We start from the raw sequence: 20,863 nt of genomic DNA on the forward strand, positions 1-20,863 counted from the left end.
TCCTGCAGTTGAATGTTGACAAGATGAAAGCCATACTTTTTCATTCAGGTCAAAATTGTCTCTCCCGTAGCTCTGACCTTCTCAACCTCCCTCAGACTTACTGATCCTATGCATAACCTAGGCACCGGGTTCAATCCCCAGCTAATCATCCTGCCCCCAAGTCGATCCCTGATCATGACAGCTTTCCTCCACTTCTATCACTGTTAAGCACTACAAGATGCTACCCAGCCTGAAGGGCGCAATATAAAGTTGTTGTTGTTAGCCCAGCCAATTTATTTGCCCACAAAATACATTAAACCTCTTTACACTATATCTTGTGAAGTGCTTTGAGACTTCTCCCAAAGTGAAAGGCTCCATATGAAATGTAAAATATTATTATTGTATCAGGTATATTGGCTCCCTGAAGCCCAACTACATTATAATTGATTTGTCACCACTTACTCTTCCTCTGGAACAAAATCTGCCCAGGTCCCATGTGAAAGCAGATAGATGTCTAGAAGATGAGCAATATGAAAGGGATTGGACTGATTCTTGATGACAGTGACACCCATTCCACCCCACTCTCTGAAATACAGAAAAGCTTGATATAATCTAGAAGAACTTGCATGTTAAATAAATGAATCGTTTACTTGTTGTGAGAGTAAGCTGGGTGTCATTTTGGCACAGCATTTTCTCTACAGTGGAGTGGAAAAATATGGGTCTGTGCTTATATTTTTAGAGTTTCTGATCATCCCGGAGAGCATCATGTAGAGGCCAACTCAATGTCCACTGGGACAAAGAGGAAAATGGGAAGATAAGCCTATTACTTTGTACTTAAGGGGTTAGTAGTGGCCAATTACTGAACATTTTTGGCAGTCTTCTTGGCTGGGAATGATGAGAGGTGGAAAGAGCAGAAGAGAAAAATGAAGATGGATTCTTACAGAAAATTACTGGTGGGACCCCAAACAGATATTTGAAACAGCTGAATTACAACCAGATACAACCTGGGCAGGGTAAAACCTGAGGCAAGTTTCCTTATTCCACACAACTCTGCTTACCTAGCAGCAAGTAGGAACCCGGTTGTTAGTTGATTGGCAGGCGGATCGCTTTTCCAGGAGTAATAATCTTTGTAATATAATAATAATTTTGTCCATGATTGTTTGTGGGACACTACTGTACGCAATTGGCTGGTGCGTTTCACCAACAAAATATAGTCAATTCACTTTATAGTATATTCTATGAAGCGCTTTGAGACATCTAAACAACGTAATACGGCGCTATCTCAAATGCAAGGATTATACAGGCCTGCTTCAACTGTTATCTTTTTGTCTCCAATATCCTTTCTTTCCCATAAAATACTAAGGTTCTTTAAAATAAAAGATTTCTGCTGCCTCAAACAGTATTCGCTTCTATTTTCTGTAATGATGGTTACGAGAGTGAAACAAGTACTAAAAATGTCTTTTAAGTAAAATGATTGCCTCAGGCAACCATGCTTATAAGAGAAAAAAAAGTTTATAGCACCCAAACTGCTAAACCATGTTTGTATTTAATCAGCAGGATAATCCTCAGTGAACGTTGACGGAAACAAATTTGAATAAAACAGCTTTGTCCGATGCAGAAGAAATGTTTCGATATGTGCATATGTTTCTCACGGTTCAAAGCTGTGACAAATATACTCATTGTTTTTCTTGCAGTAATGTCCACACCCTTTGGGCGTTACTATGTATCTCTCGACTTCAACTGATCATTTTGCCTGAGCATCAAAAAACGCTTGTGCAATTTTTCACTGTGTACCCATGCCTTATTTATAGGATTGCTCTTTAGCACAATGAGAACGATGAACAATGTCGTCAAACATTAACTGCTTTCTTTACATTGAAACAAATTGGATTTTTCTATCAAGGATCAAGGATATAAGTATTAAAGAAAATATTCTCTGAAACAATCTTTTTGCAATAAGATATCCATTTCTCAACCAAAGTCTGGATTCAACTCTCAACAGGCACATACAATTTCAATTTCTTTATTAAAATAAAATTTAAATATTCCAACCTGCAACTAGTCAGGCATGGGTGAATTGCTTCAATACTTTCATTCAGGTCGTCAGGAAACATGAAATGTATAATTCGTGTTTTTCATTTCTCGTTGAAAAAGAACAACCGAAAATGGTTCGGTGCTTTCAGTTTTTCCATTACTTTCAAGCAAAGCCTTTTTATTACTCGTTTTAGTAAAACACATTAAAATCAAATACCTCCTGTAGCAAAACGATTCAAGCCCCTGGAACTCAAATAATTTTGTAATAAAAAATGCATGAGACAAATAAATGCACTTTATGTTCCACAAGAAAAGATAGTTTCAACAGACTAATGCACAGAGAAAATTCATTTTATTAGCCATCCATTTCATTCTTGGCTGCTGCTACAAGCTCTCTAGCGTTGCTAGGTAACCATAATTCATAGTAGCTCTTAATGGATACTCCGCTAGCACTGAGAACATTAAGGTGAAGAGAATAAATGCCTTGGGTGAATCTTGGAATCTTTCATTATGCATGTCGTTCTATTTTTATAATGCTATAATGCTGCAATGTTTCTCCGTCAGGAAACTCAGTTGTGGTAATTGCATATTTCACTGTAATATGTTTTGTAAGCAGAGCAGCACGTAGTTGTCTAAAATGAGCTATTACAAACATGATTGAAATTGACCTTTTCTGCTCTTGAAGCCAGCAAATAAACCCACAGCTGTCTTGCCATAAGCAACACAAAGAATAAACTAGCTCGCATTTTTAGTGGCAGTGCACACAGAACTTGAGTGTTTTAGCAAAAACAAAAACAGTTCGCCATTTTCGTTAAATATATTTACATCCTGTTTTTAAAAAATTCCGAAGAGCTACGGTGAAAATGCTTTGAGTTATTGTTATTTGCAGAAATGTAACACCTTATTTTTGGAATCATAGTGAAGAGAGGTTGCAATAGCTTTATATACCAGCTAACAGTGAGCAAATCTGCTTCATTGTTCAGCTAAAGTCCCTAATTCAGTGTACCAGCATAATTAGGGACTTCTGCTGCTTTGTATGGTGCATGATAAATATTATTGATCACAGAAGGCACAGATGTCTTAATGAGAATTCCAGCAATGTTTACATATCAGTACATGCCTTGCAACCATTGTTGTGCCACTAATAGTATGTCATGAGAGAGTTTGCACACTTTAATTATGGAATGTTTATCTTTAGTCAAAAGAGACGACACATGATTGCTTTGCAGAATCCTTTCAGAAAAGGAACAAGAGAGTGTGCAGTGAAGTTGAAAACGCGATTGTCTGTCGAGTCTTCCAAGTGTGCCACAATCCCATTTCCACTGCATTTGATGGAACAATGAATCAACAGTAGAATATTAAATCCCCCCAATTTAAAATTGGCATTGACAGAAGTACAACCATTTGGAAAACACTTTTGCTGGAACAGTGATATTCCCCCCCCGCCCGCCCCCCCCATGAGTTCTAAACATTTCAGATCATTGCCTGTGAAGCATTAAAGTTAACCAAACTTGATTTTGTGCAACAGCTTTAAATTAACTACAATCGTGCAGACATTTAGTGATTGTCGTTCATCAAACCCGGGCAAAATAAATAATAATCTGGTCAATCTCAACGCATTTATGCTCTTTTATTCTCAATATAATGAGGTTATTTGAGCAGCCTGAATAGAACTGGTGTTTCACCATTTATTTGCTGTCTGCACTGACAAGTTACTGTAGCTATGAGAAATGTCAGAGATGTAGGCAATCTTGAAAAAGTGAAAGGCATATAAAGAGATAGCACCATTCATATGAAACACTGCCTTGTACCCATGGAAACCTCAGTTTGGTTTCAGTCCAACTATGTGTAACAGCAGACACCCACCATATCTTGCATGGTTGTTAAGGTTTGTAAGTGTAAGTTTTGGTAACTTTAGTTCTTCATTCACTGGTCTTTTGCACTTAATAATAGGTTGTGGGTGCTCTGCTTGGGTTGGTATTTAGCTGTGGCTGTTGGTACAATATGGTGATCAGCCTGAACCAAATGAGCTCAGTAGTTTCACAGAGTGCCCTAATTCAAATAGAAGGCAGTTAACTTCTCATTTGTTTTATTTCTTCAACATTCATTGTATCTGTCTGCCCCTCTTGCTGTTAAGTTTCCATGTGATGGACAAGTTACCAAATTAGAGCCGTCAGGTAACTGCCCCCAGATTCCTGTTGCAAAGAGATGCAGAGCAACAACAACAACAACGTGTATTTATATAGAGTCCATCACAGCATCTCCATCATCTTAATAATGACGTAGTTTGATACCAAGTCAAGAAGAAAGGAAAAGTGACCATAGGCACAGGTGCAGAGGAAAGTCTTCAGGTGTGATCTGAAGACAGGGAAAGAGGGACCAAGGTGAAGGGAATTCCAGAGGGCAGCTGTGGAGACACATTCTAACTGCTCCTCCTTGGCTCCTTGAGGGAATACCATGCTTGTGTTTGGCACCTCCCATGGCAGCACTCTCAAGGCTCCAAGCTGATAGTAAGAGATGTTGAATTTACTATCTCAAAGGGAACCATTAGAGGCAAAATATGCTTCTACAAGGCAATTGACATTTTTATGTTGACATGCACACGCTGACTATTTGAATGTGTACATTTTATAGTCTTGGGTTCGTTCCTTACAATATGTGCATCCAAACATAAATATTAAATGTTTATCCCAAAACAATTCAAATTCATCTGAGTGTTCATCCCATTGTTCTTAGTGAGGCAATGCTGGTGAACATTGGTTACCTACAAAACAACGTTCGATGTTAAATATAAATTTATTATTTGTGATTTCCAGATCATCAACCCTTTTTCTACTGATCCATTGATTTAGGTCATGTCTGTCATGTGATTCAGGTGGACATTATAGAATCTCCTGCCACTATTACAAAGAAGCATGGCAGAGGAGAAAGGTTCATTTAGTCTTATATTCACCCCAAAAACTGAAATTAATTGGCTCCTTATTCCTTGTTGTTTGTGGCATGTAACTGGTGCAAATTAGCTGCTGTGTTTGCCTACAAAACAACATTCACTTCATTTCCAATTAACCTCATTTTGTGGTGCACTTTGAGATGTTTGTTTTACGTGAAAGATGGTATATAAATGTAGGATGTTGAATATTTAATTGGATCTACAGATGTAATCAGAAACCAGTTTCAGCACATGTCGTAATCTCTTGAAGCTATTGTTGGACAAGTGTTGCCGTCGTATCTAACAACTCCATGGCATAAATCCACTATAAAGTAATCACTTTCAGTATTACTGGATGGGCCAAATGGCCCACTTCTATGCTATAAATATGCTACAATCACTTTACAATATTATTTTTTTCAATATGTGCATTCTTAAGGGATTTGATTGGTCTCAATTTCAAATATTCGTTTTGATCCATAGAAAAACAAATTAGAAATATGCACAATACTTAAAGATGAAAATGAAGATTTTGAAAGATACATTATGGCCTTAAGTTTGTTTATTTACATGCTTCATACATGTATTTAATTGATCTGTTCTTCATCAATCCAGCTTTGTTTGACAAGGGTTTGGAGATGGTATTAAAAATATTTGTCCTCTCAGTTTTCATTAAATCAAGGGCTGTTTGTATCCTTCCTGCTAAGGCTGTCTCCTTGGATATTCTGGTAGTCCTTTCAATAGTTGCAAAATATTAAGAATTCATGCTGCCATCCTACATTTGAATTTGCTGTTGTTCTCCCCAAAGACCTGAAGAAGCATTTTGCTTTAGTCTCACATGACCTGCTGAGCACCTACTGATGTGATGGTTGTCAAAACGATTGTATAATAGGCTATGAGTATAAAAGTAAACCCATATAGTAGCTAGGCACAAAGAATGAATGCTAAAAGTATTCTGGAACCCAATCCCATGGGGTTTAGAGCCTGGAGCGGCTACCAGTACAAATTGGTACTACAGTTGTACATTGGTTCGGAACTTCTTCAATCTGCCAACAAATAGCTCGATCTATGGAGAAACTAATCCAAGCAGGCACAAGCAATTCCATTTAGCAGTAAGGTAATTTTAAGAGAGATTATCATGCAATAGTTTTTTTTGCTTGCAAAAGCAAATACCTAATGAAAAAATGAAGATCAAGGCAATAATACAACAACAACTTGGACTTATATAGCAGCCTCCACATAGGGTAGCATCTCAGAGCGCTTAACAGTGGCAAAGCCTGACTCCGAGCCAGGGGGAGGGTGCGAGGGATGAGCAGGAGGCCGGTGCCAGTCGAGCAGAGGTGCCGGGTGGTGGATTGGGGAGTGGGGAGGTCAGAGAGGTAGGAAGGTGCCAGGGAGTGAATGGACTTGAACACTAGAGGGAGGATCTTGAAGTTGAATAATAAAACTCATTGTTCCATAATAACCAATGAGTTTTGTTCCAGTAACAATACAGACACAGACAGGGCTGGTGATGGGTGCTACTACAGTACATGCTGCTCTTTTTGCAAAGGGTTGCAGGCTCCAACCTCAGATGGTACACTTATTTGGCAAAACAGGTGCACGTTTTACTCCTTTTGGCTACTAAAATACTGGACAATGAATGTGGAATTCTCTGCCTCAAATCGGAGTTGCAGCAGAGATCATAAATTATCTTAAAATGGTATCAGGTAGATGATTGCCAAGGATGAATATTAAAGACTACATAGAGCGAGCAGAAAAGTGGGACTGGATTAGCTCTTGTGAGGACCTCCCACCTTCTGCCCCCCACACACAGCACAGACTTGATGGGTCAAATTACCTGTTTCTGTGCTGTATCATTCTGATTCCATATCCTCAGCAGAGGTTACTCAGAAGTGAGGTTGCATAATCGATATAATTCTGTGCTGCAGATAGCTTCAATGGAACCTTGACTGAGCTTGCCTTGATGTATTATACAACCATCAGAGATGCCACAATAGTCAGAGGAAGAGAAAGTATTTATTTTTCAACTTTCTCTGGTTTAGATATTAATCTCAATCTCTGGGCATAAACATGAAAGCTGAGAACACCATCTCTGCCGGCAGCATCACCTGCCCTCTGATAGGCTTGCATTATAACATCATGAACCTATTCAGTGAAGTACGTTTAATATGCTGGTTTCCAACAATACAATCGTAAATATTCATTGTTTATGTGTGACTATTATTTCTGGAAGCATAAAGCCAAAATGCACTTTATGACTGTTTTATTGTTTTAATTCAGACTTTAGGAAAGCAGTCATTTTGCAGGAAGTTTAGGTTATTGAACATGACAAAATCTAAACAGAATCCAAATTCTTGAAGATCATAAATCATTTCCACTTGATCAAAAGTGTAACTGTCTGGCAGTACAGAGGAGAGCACGGATGATCCCCTGTGTTAAAGGGATGAGCTACGAGGAATGACTAGATAAGCTACAGATCTTCAACCTTGAAACAAGAAGTCTCAGAGGAAACCATAAGATGCCAAATGGGATAGAGAAAGCACATCTGTAATGATGCTTTCAAATATATCAACAAGGCAGCAGATGAGAGGACATATGCTCAGAGTTGCGAAAGGCAGTTTAAGGCCAGACACCAGGAAATGTGTCTTTACACAGAGGATAGATAACAGCTGGAACAAGATGCCAGGTAGGGTATCAGAGAGAAGGACTCTATAAGGACCCCATTTAAGATCAGCTTGATACCATTATGGTAATGGTACAGTGGTATTCGGAAAGAATAACATCAAATGAGTCCAAGGACCTTCTTCATGCAAATCTTTCTTGTGATCTTGTGAAATCTACATTTGAAGGCTTTGCTTAGTATTATGTGCTTATCTATCTTTTATGAATAGATATTAATTATCGATGATACACATTTATTACCCCTATATTATTAGGAACTTTTAATTTTCTTTGTATGATGTAAATCATGTGTTTGCTCAACTCAACCTTGTTCCTAATAATTTGACAGATTAGGGAGAATGAGACATTAACTCAGCAACAATTTTTCCAGAGGTTCTGAACTGACTAAACATGAAAAATTACAACTGTACTAAAATAGGTGCCAAATAATAATCTCCCTCCATAAATATTAGAATGTTTTTGGCCGACTTACCAATTGCTTTTGAGATCTACCTTCGAGAGGTTTCATGACAAAATTATAAATGAAGTACCTACCACAGAAAGGCAGTTTGAAAGCAGGGCTCCGTCTTGTCCCAACATATTAGACACTGTTATTGCAGGAAGATTCATATTCTGAGGGTTGAATGGAAGTAGCCCGTTCTGGGGCACTGAGTGGCAGATTGAGTGGTAGGCAGATTCCGCGTCAGACAAGTGGACAAGGGAGTGGTCTGGCATGGTGGGAGGTGTAATAGGAGGGATATCAAAGTCTTCATCTCCAATGCTTGGGACCGGATATGACTGCAAAAAAAAATACTTGTATCAGTAGGACATTAAAAACAACAACTGCTGTACATTAACAATCATTATTAAGCAGAATGCATGTCAGTTTGCCTCAACTCGTTGCTTCTGGGTCAGCGATTTATGGGCTAGAACCCCGCCAGGATTTCAGTTCATGATATAAGCGGACACCCCAGTGTAACATTGAGGCAAGTGTCGACTTTGGTTGGGAAGTTAAACCTATCTCCCGGTTCAGATGGTCGTTAAAACATTCATGACACTATGTCATAGATGATCAAGAATTTTCTAGCTGTTCTGGCCACTATTCTTCCCTCATTTAAACCCTCCTCCAGTCTACCTCCCTCCCACAAAACAGATTAAATTTGGTCAACTGCCGTGCGCAATTTATTGCCGCATTCCACAAAAAAGATACAGTCAATTCACTTTACAGTATATTCTGTGAAGAGCTTTGAGATGTCTCGAAGACGTGATAAGGTGCCATATAAAATATAAAATTCAAGAATTATATTTATTATTTAATCGTTACTTGTGGCATATTGCTGCCATAGATCAGCTGAAATATTTGTCTGGTAGCAACAGTAAGAACACTTTAAAAAGTGCACAAACACATTGTGTCAAGATTAATTGGAAATATTTAATAATAATAATTCTTGCATTTGATATAGTGTCTTATTTTGACATGATAAGTATTATCTAGACTGTATAATGGTATAATGCAGGAACTATTACTATGCTATATAATTTGCATTACTGATTTTGCAGGTTAAGAAAACAGCAATGAGAAAGGTTTCTACAGTTTAAGAAATTGAATTCTATATTTGATGAAATCTCAACAGCCCAATATGCACATGCCAAACGACATCATTTTTGTAGTCAAGGCCAATTACTAAAACAATGAGAAGATCAATTGAAAATTTATATTAAAAAAATTGTGTTTAAGTGTGGAGGAGGTTGAAGTTAATTGGAATTTGTTATATTATTATTATTTGAAATGATTTAAAAAAAGGATTCATTGTTACAAAGGCATTTTAAAACCATAAATTGGCGCTAGAACAAAATATGAAATGGCCAATAAATACTCCACTGGAGCCTGTGTAATGAAAATGAATGTCATTGTGCAATGCAGTAAAAGGCACTTCATCCTTCTGTGCATGTAAAACAACAGCAACAGCTTGTACTTATATAGCCGTCTTCACGTAGAATAACAACTCAGAGCGCTTTATAATGGGGGTGGCTGCCGAGCCTGGCGAGGGTTGAGAGGGGGAAAGAGGAAGAGGTAGATTTTAAGGTGAGACTTGAAGACAGATAGGGAAAGGGGGAGTGAGACAGAGGAGCCAAGGGAGGGAGTTCCAGAAGTTAGGCAGTGTAGAATTGCAAAGCTTGGTACCAATGGTGGCACAGGTAGGGTGGGGGATGCACAACAGGTTTAACTGAACTCATCATGAGGGGGTGGGACGAGCAGGAGAGTGGAGTCGGAGGAGATCGGAAAGATGGGGAGGCACAAGGGTGTGGAGGGATTTGTAGTAGAAGGTGAGGTCCTTGAAATTAATCCATTGAGAGACAGGGAGCCAGTGGAACCTGGCGAAGATGGACTGAAGGAGTTTGGTGTGAGTGAGGATGCGAGTGGCAGAGTTTCGGATTGAGGTGTTCAGGAGACTAGCTTAGAAGTGCATTCGGAAAGTTCCAGCCAAGAGGCAGGGTTTTGGTGGCATTTAAAGTGAGGTAGGGGCGCAGGCGGGCTACGCGGCAGAGGTGAAGAAAAGCAGTCCTGGACAGAGAATGGATGTGAGTGAGAAAAAACAATAACAAAACTCTCTGATGAATAGAAATATTCTGATATGAGTTAGCACTTGGCTGTTTTATAGACTGAAGTTTGCATCATCATATCTACATGTCTTTCTTTAAATGACATTACAAATATTTGAAGATTTGCCCTTGTATTAAGCCATTTTCAAGCTGTTAAGCCATTTTTGAAAAGGAAGAAAAAATCGCTGTTATTTTAAAAAATTCAGTAAATGTTGGTAAATGTTATTTTAGCGAATTTAGAATATTATTTCACTCAAATAAACTAAGCACGGAACCGTGTAAAAGCTGAAACACATGATTTAATTAGCAGGAGTAAAATTAGACCAGGTTGCTGTCAAACAGAGCAATAGGATTAATCCAGATGAACTGTAATTTTTATACCATATCATGTTTTGTTAAGGTACATCATGTTTAATTACTGGAGAGCTTCAAATGCGCTATTGTAAAAATATATTAAGTATAAATACACACACATATTACCAATGGTTAAGGATGTGTTAGGAAGTTGGTTTTGAATTTCATTGTGTGCACAGAGGACAAGAAAATCCACCTTCGGCTAGGTTATTTCATATAATACACCCAACGTACTTTTCTACTTACAGTGGCTTATTTCTTAAAAGGTTGAATCTACTGCATGAAAGACATACAACCTCACCTAACAGCTTCCCTCCTATATAAGTAAAGCCCGATGAAAGTAAATGTTGCAAACATCAATGCGCCACAGCGAAATCCATGCCAGCACAAATAAGTGCACAGAAAATGTTTTAAGTGACAAGCAGGGTTGACAAAACAACAGCTTAAGTTACAGTGCACTACAACTACATTAGGGATTTTCAGAGCCTAACCTCTTCCTTACACATGATGTGCAAACATTTACAAAAGCAATAATAGCAACTGTGGGAACTAATTTGCAGGTTGTGTTCACCATGCATAAACACAATTTGCACAGGGAATTACAGATGCCCTCAATTATTTAATTAACAACCAAAAGAAATGATTGCAATTGTAATTTTGGCATTTACCCCTCCATGCTTGCAAAATTGTCAACACGCTCAACAGAGGATGGCAACTTCAATCAAAAGAAACCCACTCCTTTATAAATGCAAGTTGTTGGCTTTTGCAACAACTTGCATTTATAGAGCCCCTTTAACATAGGACGAGATCTGAGTTTTTCACAAAAACAAGGGTGGATATCAAGCACTCGATATGGGTAGCGGGGAAGGCTTAAATCTTTGATTTAAATATTTGACTTGTAGGCACAGGCACATGATTTAAAGAGAGACAGAGTGAAGGATTTTTAGAGGTTAAGGGCGTATTTGTTGGAAGGCTCAGCCACCGATGGTGGTGGCATGGAGGGAGCAGTTAGGTGACTGAGGAGGATGAGCAGAAGAGTCGGATAGGGTGATGATAGGGAGGTGCAAGGGCACAAAAGGATATATAGCTATCTGAGACCTTATCCTATGTGATAACATAGGATAACATAGGATAATATATGTGATCCTATATAAATGCAACTTAGCATTGTTGTTGTATTTACATTTATTAACATCTACAAGGATGGATAACAATAACAAACACAAAATTTGGCATAGGCAGCGATATGTTTTCCCTTATGTAGCTATGATTCTAGTATGAAATCTGATGAGAAACCTTTCATTGTGTCACCAAGCCTTGAGGGAGAAGATTCAATATTACACAGCTTTTAACTGAAAATCCCAAAATGCTGCTTAGGCTATTATCCTGCATAAACACATCCAAAGTTTCTTCTACAGTAGGTAATACTAGTGAAATATACTCATTCTAAGAAGTAAATTAGTTTTGAACATTTTACCATTTTCCAACAAAAGAAAATGGGAGATGCACCCAAATATCCAATCTTTACAAGCAGACGGAACAATCTGAGAGAACAGATAAAACACATCTGGGTCAAGTTTTACTCCCAGGATTGTTTACCACACAGCTCAAGAAGTCTATCTAATTGGAAAATTATCTGGTTCCATTGATAATGGCTGCTGAGAAAGAGCCTGGACCTGCCTTCGCCCAATTTACTCTGTGGCTAAAGAAAGCACCCAAACATGCTTTCTCTGCCATCAAACTAGCAAAAAGATAAAAATAAATAATAATTCTTGCATTTGAGATAGCGCCTTATCAGGTCTTCGAGAAATCTCAAAGCACCTCGCAGAATATACTGTAAAGTGGATTGACTGTGTATCTGCGGGCAAAATAATCAGAGGTGCAGAGAAATATTTTGTGACGCATTGAACCCATTTGTGTGCCCTGAAATAAGACATTCTCTTAGATTCAACAATGACTTGCATTTGTATATCGCCCTTCATGTGGGGTAGCAGCAGAGCATGCTGGGCATCACTGAACAGGAAAGTACTCAATTTCTCATCACTAACACCTCTCTTCTCGATGAGAACCTTCCTCTCCCAAATATCAAACACATTTGGTCCCAATTCAATGGAATAATCTTTGGTAAAATTGAATAATTAGAATGAACAATAGCAAATCGTTCCAATGTTACATGAAATCTTTACCTTTCTTGAAGACTACTAATCTTAATAAGCAATTAAACCCATAAGCAGAACAGTCTCATTTTCACTGAAGGAAGCAGATTTTTCAAGAAATCCCTATAAGAAGAACTTTGAAATCAAAAGGCAATAGTCCTGATAATCAATCAGGGCAATGTATTTTAAGTTAGTGGTATCTAAACTAAGGGCACAAGAAACAATACAATAAGAAAATACTATTGGGCCAATAAAGCTCGCTTCTTCACTGAAACATGTACATTCTGTTCTATCGTGTCTGACCACACTTGTTTAATGTTTTGCGATACCGTTTTGCAAAGATTTATCTTGATGCCCAAAGGTAATAGTGTGAAACTGCTGGACATTGATCTAGCATCATTCTAGCTTGTTCAACCAATTCCAAAAACAACAAAAATATTACTTTTCACACATCATTTCTGCTTATACTTCTTATAACTTTCAATCTTTTTCTTCATCAAATATTTGTCCATTTTTGAACGAGTTAATAAACATAACGTTAGCTGCGTTTTTCCAGGCATCTACTCCACATATCTAATGCTACATGGAAGAGTAAACAAAAACACTCCCAAAGTTTTCTGATAATCTCTGGGCTCACTGGAAACTTGTTTAGTGCATACTCATATTGTTTAGTTTTGTGCTTATTGTCCAAGTTAAATCTCCATTATCTGTGACTCCCAGCATTTTAAAGATCTGGATCACGTTTCCTTTCAATCTTTTCTCCAACGGAAACAACTTCAGTCGATGTGTCTCTCGTCATAATTTATTACTCCTGGAATAATCCATTTCTCTAATCTCTAAACACTAAATCCAATTCCAATGAATGTAGTTTATTCACAATATTCCAATCATCTCACCAATCATCTGTTCAAGTTTGAATAACTTGTTATGACTTATTGTCAAATGCTGAGAAATGTAAGACCAGTATTTCATTAACCTTTTCAAACATTAATTTCTAATGGTAAAACTTGTCTATTATCATCTATAATGACAATAATGAACTCTGTACTGAGTGGCCAAGAAACTTCTTCCCATATTCCCTGCTTGTAGCGTTCAGCTTTTATTTGTTCAATGGAAATTCCAATTTTGTGCTTTGTAAATTATTAGAATTCGATTTTAGCCCATTTTAGTTCACACCATTCTGAAATGTTTGCCTGCAAAGCTTATTGTAAGTCTAAACGTTTCATTTCCTGCACACATTTCTTAATATTCTTAATATTCATATTCAGTTTTGTCTTACAGAGACGCAAGCAATAACTCTGGCTGAAAATGCTGCTTTGCTTGCATCCTGCAAACAGAAGGACTAACTGTACTATTTATATCAAAGTGTTGCATACCTACCTCTAGAAGCTCAACTACACTGCCTTTGCACGTCCTCCTGACATTTAAAGGCTCTATAAAATGTAGATTTGTTGTTGTACAGGACAGCCCCATTCTAACCTGCCTCGTATAAAACGGATTATTTTAGAATGTGATTGGGTTGTGGATCCTGACATTTTACAACCTGAAGATCCAAATCCCATGCTCACTCTTCAAATCACATCATCACCACAATAATGTAGTAGGCATTTTGTTATCTGTCCACCCAAATCCCATGAAAGTGACTGGCCTGCTTTCTGCACGCATGTAAGTGCGTGACATCACTTATTATGTGATCCATCCCATCTCCCATCTTATAATGGGTGATCCTGTATAGGTAGGGTGAAGGGACTGCCATTAAATGTCTACGAAACTGATAACATTCGCAATAACTGATGCAAATCCAGATCAATCCAAAGTAAATTTGATTCAAACTACTGAGAATAGGGTTGGAAAATTGCTAGAACAGCAAATTCTCCGTGTGCCTAGACTCCAAGGCAGTGCCAGAGCAGAGCTGAGGTGTTATGAATTGACATGACAGACATGGGATTCACTGAAAAAATCCAGGAACATTGTCACTTTCATCAGCAGTGCTTTTTCAAGCTCTTTGTTAATTGCAGTTAGATTCAGAAACTAACTGGAGACTGATCTTGAGTAGCTTTTGTGAACTGGAGAAAAGCAGCATGCATCTGCCAAATCAAACTCCTTCACTAAACTTATATGAGCTGCCTGAATCTGACTAACCAGTTGATGCATATCCGGAGCAGATCCATCACCTTATTCCAATCACACTCAATCACAAGTGGGCTGTTTCTTTAGTAAGTCACTTTTGGTTTTAGTTCAGATAAAATGATGCTTAATTCTGGTTTTATGCATTTACACCATGGCATAAACATATGTTCTTGGAGTATATTTTTCATAAGTTGTAAAAACAGGGCCCCCTTGCTAAATAATGAGGTCAGCCCTTTATTCCTGTAATTGAATGTTAAGTGCAACACATGGGCTACCTAGACCTCTTTCAACTTCACTGTCTCTTGATCTGCCAGATGGGTCTCCTGAACTAATACATCAGATTGAAGGGGGCTTTAATTTCACAAGCATATTGAAGAATTTAAGCAAGGAGTTATTACCGTATAGATTCCTCAAGTTAACCCGAATTTTCACCTGTGGCAACAATGCTTGAGAACAAAACCTGTGCATCCCACACTTGTGTGAATATTTCAGTCTGTCCCTCACTAAAAGGATCCTCAGTTAGACAGACAGCCAGTGTTAATAGGTAAGAGACAACCTCCTTCTATACCACAGGAAAGGCAATGTACCATATCCATGGAGAATATACATAAATGTGCTCATACACATAAATACTGCAATAAACCTAAATAACAGCTGCCCCCCATCTGTGTCACCAAACAAGAGCGCTTTCAATTTACTTAACCAATATTTACACACTGCCACATACAATAAACCTAAAAGTTTGCCTTTGCCCCCCACACCCTCTTTCCTCAAAAGACTGAGTTGAATTATCCTTACCTGCTGTTTCTTGAAGTAGAAGCCAACCTCTATGCCATCCAATAGCTAAACTATTAGACTTTACAAGTCTTCTGAGGGAAAGGGCTCCAACTCAAGGGTAAAGGAAAATATGGGAAAGGGAGTGCTGTAAGGGACCAAACATTTAAGTAGGTGGAAGCTGATTTACTCACAACATCAGAAAATTTCCCTGGGAGAGGCAAGGGTATATTGGAACCTCTTATCTGTTCAGAATTAGTACAATAAAAACAACTGGAAGGCACAGTGTTCAAAACGAAAAGGCACCTTCACCGCCCATCCTTGCCCATAGCTGAACTAAACATGGTCAGCAATTAAATGTACAACTTGCATATTTAAAGATTGTTGAATAAGTAGGAACACACAATAAAGTTTTAGCAGCTATTATGAGCGAAGCCTGTGCTTAATATACTAGAATGTATACTGAGAGGAAATTTAGACATGGGTCTGCGGATCAAGACAGAACTCGTACTCTAATTGCAATGACAGATCAACCAAGCAAAAAGGATTCAGTCATCTGATCATAATAGGTCTGCTATAGATGAATCCATCCACATCTCCTATGACCTTCAATGATTATTTCTGTCAATAACAGATGCCACAGACCCTTGATAAGTACAATCTTGACACCTGAGGTTTGAAATATTGTAACCTACAGCAGAAGTTTTCAAAATCAAAATGTCTTTAGTGCTTAAAAATTAGTTTACAAATACATAATGTACTCCTAGAGGGACACAGCAGATTCCTAATTTAGACTCCATGGTCACCACTTGGATAATGATCAAACCATTAAAATAAAAGTACATAATATGCCCCCACCAAAGTGGTCAAAGTACTCACTTCAAGCTCCTGTGATCAATGGTTCAAGCACAAGCAATTGCTGATGTTTCAGTCTGCGGTCTACAAGTCTAATCAATGCAGTTGAATTATGTCTCTTTTAGCTAGTTACATGAGGCATTTGGGACCTTCAGAGAAGTAAGGTTCCCAGCTGTCAGTTGTTTTAAAAGATGTTTAGACCTTATTTCCTCATCCTGAAATAGTAAGTGGCCATGATGGGAAGAAAACGCAGACAGTAACCAATGTGTTCTAGGTTACATAATATTAATGCAACAGAAATTTGACTGAGTAACACACTGGTGTATGCCTGTGTATTGTATGATTCTATTTACATAAATAGAAACAACAGTTTCCCCATGAGATACACAATTTATACAATGAACCAGCCGAGAAACATCAACTTGTTTATTCAGAGTCTCTCTCTGTCTCTCTCACAGCTCCGTATATAAAAAACATTACAACTCTATTATGGATTGATATTTACTTGTATTGTGGTACTCACAGCCTGCACGTAAAATCCAAATTGTGCTAATGCTAATGTTTGGTCGCTAAGATTTTTCCTTCCCACCAAATGTATGGCATTGCATTGATCATAGGACATTTATGGCGTAAAATAATAAGGAAAATTGGGTTATGAAAAAATAAAGCGAGGCTACCATATAATAATGATATGTTTTAAGCTTTAAAGGGCATTAGGAAACTAATTTTAAGCACAATGCATTTCATCAGATATATTTGCCTATAGGGATTTTTTTGCCTGAACCATTTATTGCCATTTTAATCTTTGCAACATTACCACGTACCTGCTCTGACAATGTCTGATATATTACACAAATCATTTTCATGCTAAGAAATGCCCAATGCGATCAGTAAGATTGGAAGGGAAAATGCTCCTGCAAACATTTAGCTTAAAAAGAACAAGCTAAGTATTTGACAGTACAAAAAAATCTCAAGCGGCCACTGAAGTGAAATGTCAGATAATAAAAAAGAAAAGGAGGATATTTAAACAGAGGTACTAAGGAAGAAATGAAACGGGTAAGTAGCTTCATACGTTTGTTTGCACTTGTTACACATTTGGTTGGAACATGTTTACAAATATTTTAAACATGCAACTTTTTGAATCATTTTTGTAGGAACGGCAGTGGGCAATCTCATTAACAAGGGATCAGAAATCCTGACTATTTTTATGTAACAACACATTATATTGCGCACATACTCCTAATTTTCTATCTAATATACATATACGTCGTATCCATCAAACTGAGATACAAGTACAATATTTTTTGTTACAATTGGTTTTAAAGAATCATTTTGAACCCCTTTAAAAAGCACAAAGACTTGGGGAGAAAATATTGCTCACTCGATCAACATGGGAAAATGTATTCCACTTTTGATTCTAAAGACAGCCTTATAAAATATGAGACAAACAAGTTACACAACACTGCAGTTCTCAAGACCCTGTGATTTAAATGATACACAACATTTAACATGACAGCTGCCTCATTAGTGTGCCGTTGGAACTTGAAAATAAAGCACATTTGCACGCTTTGTGTTCTGCACTGCAGCATTGTAAAAATGTCATAACATATAATGGCACAACGGCAATATTCTTTGAAATGATATATAATTTGGAGTCTGTTACTGTAAAAAATCTTGTTTTGAAACATGAATCAGTAATAGCACCAATTCACACAGTATGGATGTTGTATCCCTCGTTACTGGTAATGTTTTTTCATCACACCTCATATAATGTAATTGCCAGAAAACAATGTTTTGACCACTCCTTGTGCCACTTGCAGCGAAAGCAAAATGATTCTGCTACAATCCAAAATTCCTATCTGTTTTATACATATTATGTATATATAGGGCTTAAGTTAAACGTTAAAACCATTACAAATCTAAATCTAATAAATCATTTGCTATAATAACTTTTTTTCATTAGCTATTGAAGTCTGCCAATTTTTCAGCTACATTTAATCTCCCACAGAAAAGAGTTTGCTTTTCACTAATGCATTCAAGGCAACAAGAGCAATTTTTTCTATAATGAAGACCTCTGGGACAATACACAGTAATCACTTTGCTAAATCGTTGGCTTGTTTCAGTAACGTGTACAGGCTTGTTGAGATGTCAGTCTGCATTACACTAACTTGATTACTCAAAACCTGTCAGTTCTGTCATTTATGAGGTGAAAGATCATCAGGTCAAGCAGATTTAATTGGCTGGGTCTCTGTAGACTGAGATAAGGTCCTAGTAATTTGTTTTGGACAACTTGGGCAGTTCACTTATGCTGCTTTTATATTGTGGCCTGGAAGCTCAAAATACAGCAACACACTGGAGGCTTGCCGTGTATTGAGCCTTGCTGTTTTTACAATGCCTCTGGACTTCCAGCAAGCTCTTGTGGAAAAGTGATGTTTTGTTTTCAATCATCGTTTTGTAAGTAGCTCAATGAAGTCAGACTTACATTCTTGCGCCTCTGTAAAATCATTAGAAATAAATGTCTGCAATCTCCACCGCTAAAACAATGGACAACAAAGGAATGCCCCTTCATTTTTTATTGTTATTTAGGTGGCGGACATTGCAAAATTAAAATTTATAATGGCTTTGTGATCGAACACTGACATCATTACACTATTTACATACTACTTCACCTACGTGGAGTCCTGTAGCTCAGTGGTTAGAGCACTCGCTTTGCAAGCGAGAGACCTGAGTTCAATTCCAGGCAGGGCGAAACCTTGGGCAAGTTTCCTTACTCCACACAGAGCCTAATAATAATCCCTCCAAAAACAAAAACAATAATAAATTGGTCATTTTCAATCTACGACTGTTTGTGGGACATTGCTGTGCGCAACTGCTGCCGCGTTCGCCCACAAATATGCAGTCAATTCACTTTACAGTGTGTTCTGTGAAGCGCTTTGGGACGTCCTCCCGACATGAAAAGCGCTATATCAAATGCAAGGATTATGATTATTATTATTACGTGTGAAATATCATTGGAGCCAATTGTACAGTGCTGATCTTCTCAGTACAGAGTCAGATCTCCTCTACATGGGGCAACGCAGAACAACTCCCAAATTCCCAAATTTGATACCAGAAAATTATTATTACAAGATGATTCCAGGGTCAGACTTGCCTCTGAAGGCAAATTCATAAGATTAAAAATACTATGAGATTTGACTTCACCGTGCATTCAAATTAATCTATCAATTTTACGAAATTTCCCAAAATACTGATATTTTAGTTTTACCTTCCTACGTAATGAACTACTGTCAATCACAGTGAGCATTCTACGAGGAAAATTATTACAGATCTCAGTTCATAGAGTACATTGAATGATACCAAGCAGAAAAAGGCCATTTGGCCCAACTAGTCCATGTCTGTGCTTATACTCCACAAGAGCTTCCATCCCTTCTATTTACCTCTTGTTACCCCTCTATTCTATTCTCCCTCCTGTATGCTTCAAGTTTCCTCTTGAAAATATTGACCCATTTTGAAACAACCACAACTTCCAGCTGCGAGTTCCACATTCTCATTAATGTAATAGAAGTATTTATTTTATACTGGACTTGTATTCAGTTGCAGTCATTTGTTCAATTTGGTAAGATAGTGACACAGATGGCTGCCTGCATCAGCATCACTGCTGCAATCAATCTGTGAAAGTCTGATGAAGGAAGTAAAACAAAGAATATGGAGAATGTAGAGGTGTAACAAGCCAACCACTGCTGTGAACATATGAACAAAAAAATGGTTCCAACTTGTCCTAAATTTTCAAACAAAATCTTACTCCCTATTTATTTATTGGAGTTACCGTTGAGTTAATGGTGTGTTCATGTCAAATCTTTGCTAAATAGCCAGTATAGGTGTTAGGAGCATTAATGCAAGTCTGAGCCCCACTCCTAAAATCACCTCAGGAGCTGCAAGAATCAAACTGACACACTGGTAGCAGTATAAATTGGGTTACTGCAGCAGACGATTGCAAAGGAACTGAATTGAAAATGTTTAAGCCTTGTAATGTTATTAAAGAGCTGGTCCCATTTCTGGCTCTTTAATAACACTAAAGTGCTTAGCAGAGCTTCATTCAACCCTCTAAAAAAGCAATTTCAGAGTGGGAAACATAGATTTCTCTACTACATAAAGGGCATCAGGTAGACAATGTTGGGAAAAATGCATTGTTTAAGTTAGAAATATAAATGTGAGAAATAAGCAAGATGATAGTTAGACAGTTAGTTGTTTTAGAAGCTTGAAGTTGCACTCATGCCAACTACTAATCCAGATTAAAGTCAAGCACGCAATTGTTTTTTCAAAAAGTTTTTCCCTTTTGTCAGGAAGAAGATAATAATTCTAATCGAACTAGTTTTCAATATTC

The 20,863-nt window shown here is 37.7% G+C and overlaps 1 protein-coding gene across 6 annotated transcripts in view; it reads right to left on the reverse strand.

Moving 5' to 3' along the window:
* Positions 1-20,863, reverse strand: part of tox (thymocyte selection-associated high mobility group box) — a 137,140-nt gene that overhangs the window by 35,526 nt on the left and 80,751 nt on the right. For all 6 annotated transcript variants that reach the window (XM_042331878.1, XM_007896717.2, XM_007896716.2 and 3 more), the window contains one exon: positions 8,162-8,404. In XM_042331878.1, the coding sequence (XP_042187812.1) occupies positions 8,162-8,404 (243 nt within the window). The remainder of the gene's footprint in view (positions 1-8,161; positions 8,405-20,863) is intronic.

The sequence above is a fragment of the Callorhinchus milii genome, unplaced genomic scaffold (genome assembly GCF_018977255.1).
Source record: "Callorhinchus milii isolate IMCB2004 unplaced genomic scaffold, IMCB_Cmil_1.0 Scaffold2, whole genome shotgun sequence".
Classification (NCBI taxonomy): Eukaryota; Metazoa; Chordata; class Chondrichthyes; order Chimaeriformes; family Callorhinchidae; genus Callorhinchus; species Callorhinchus milii.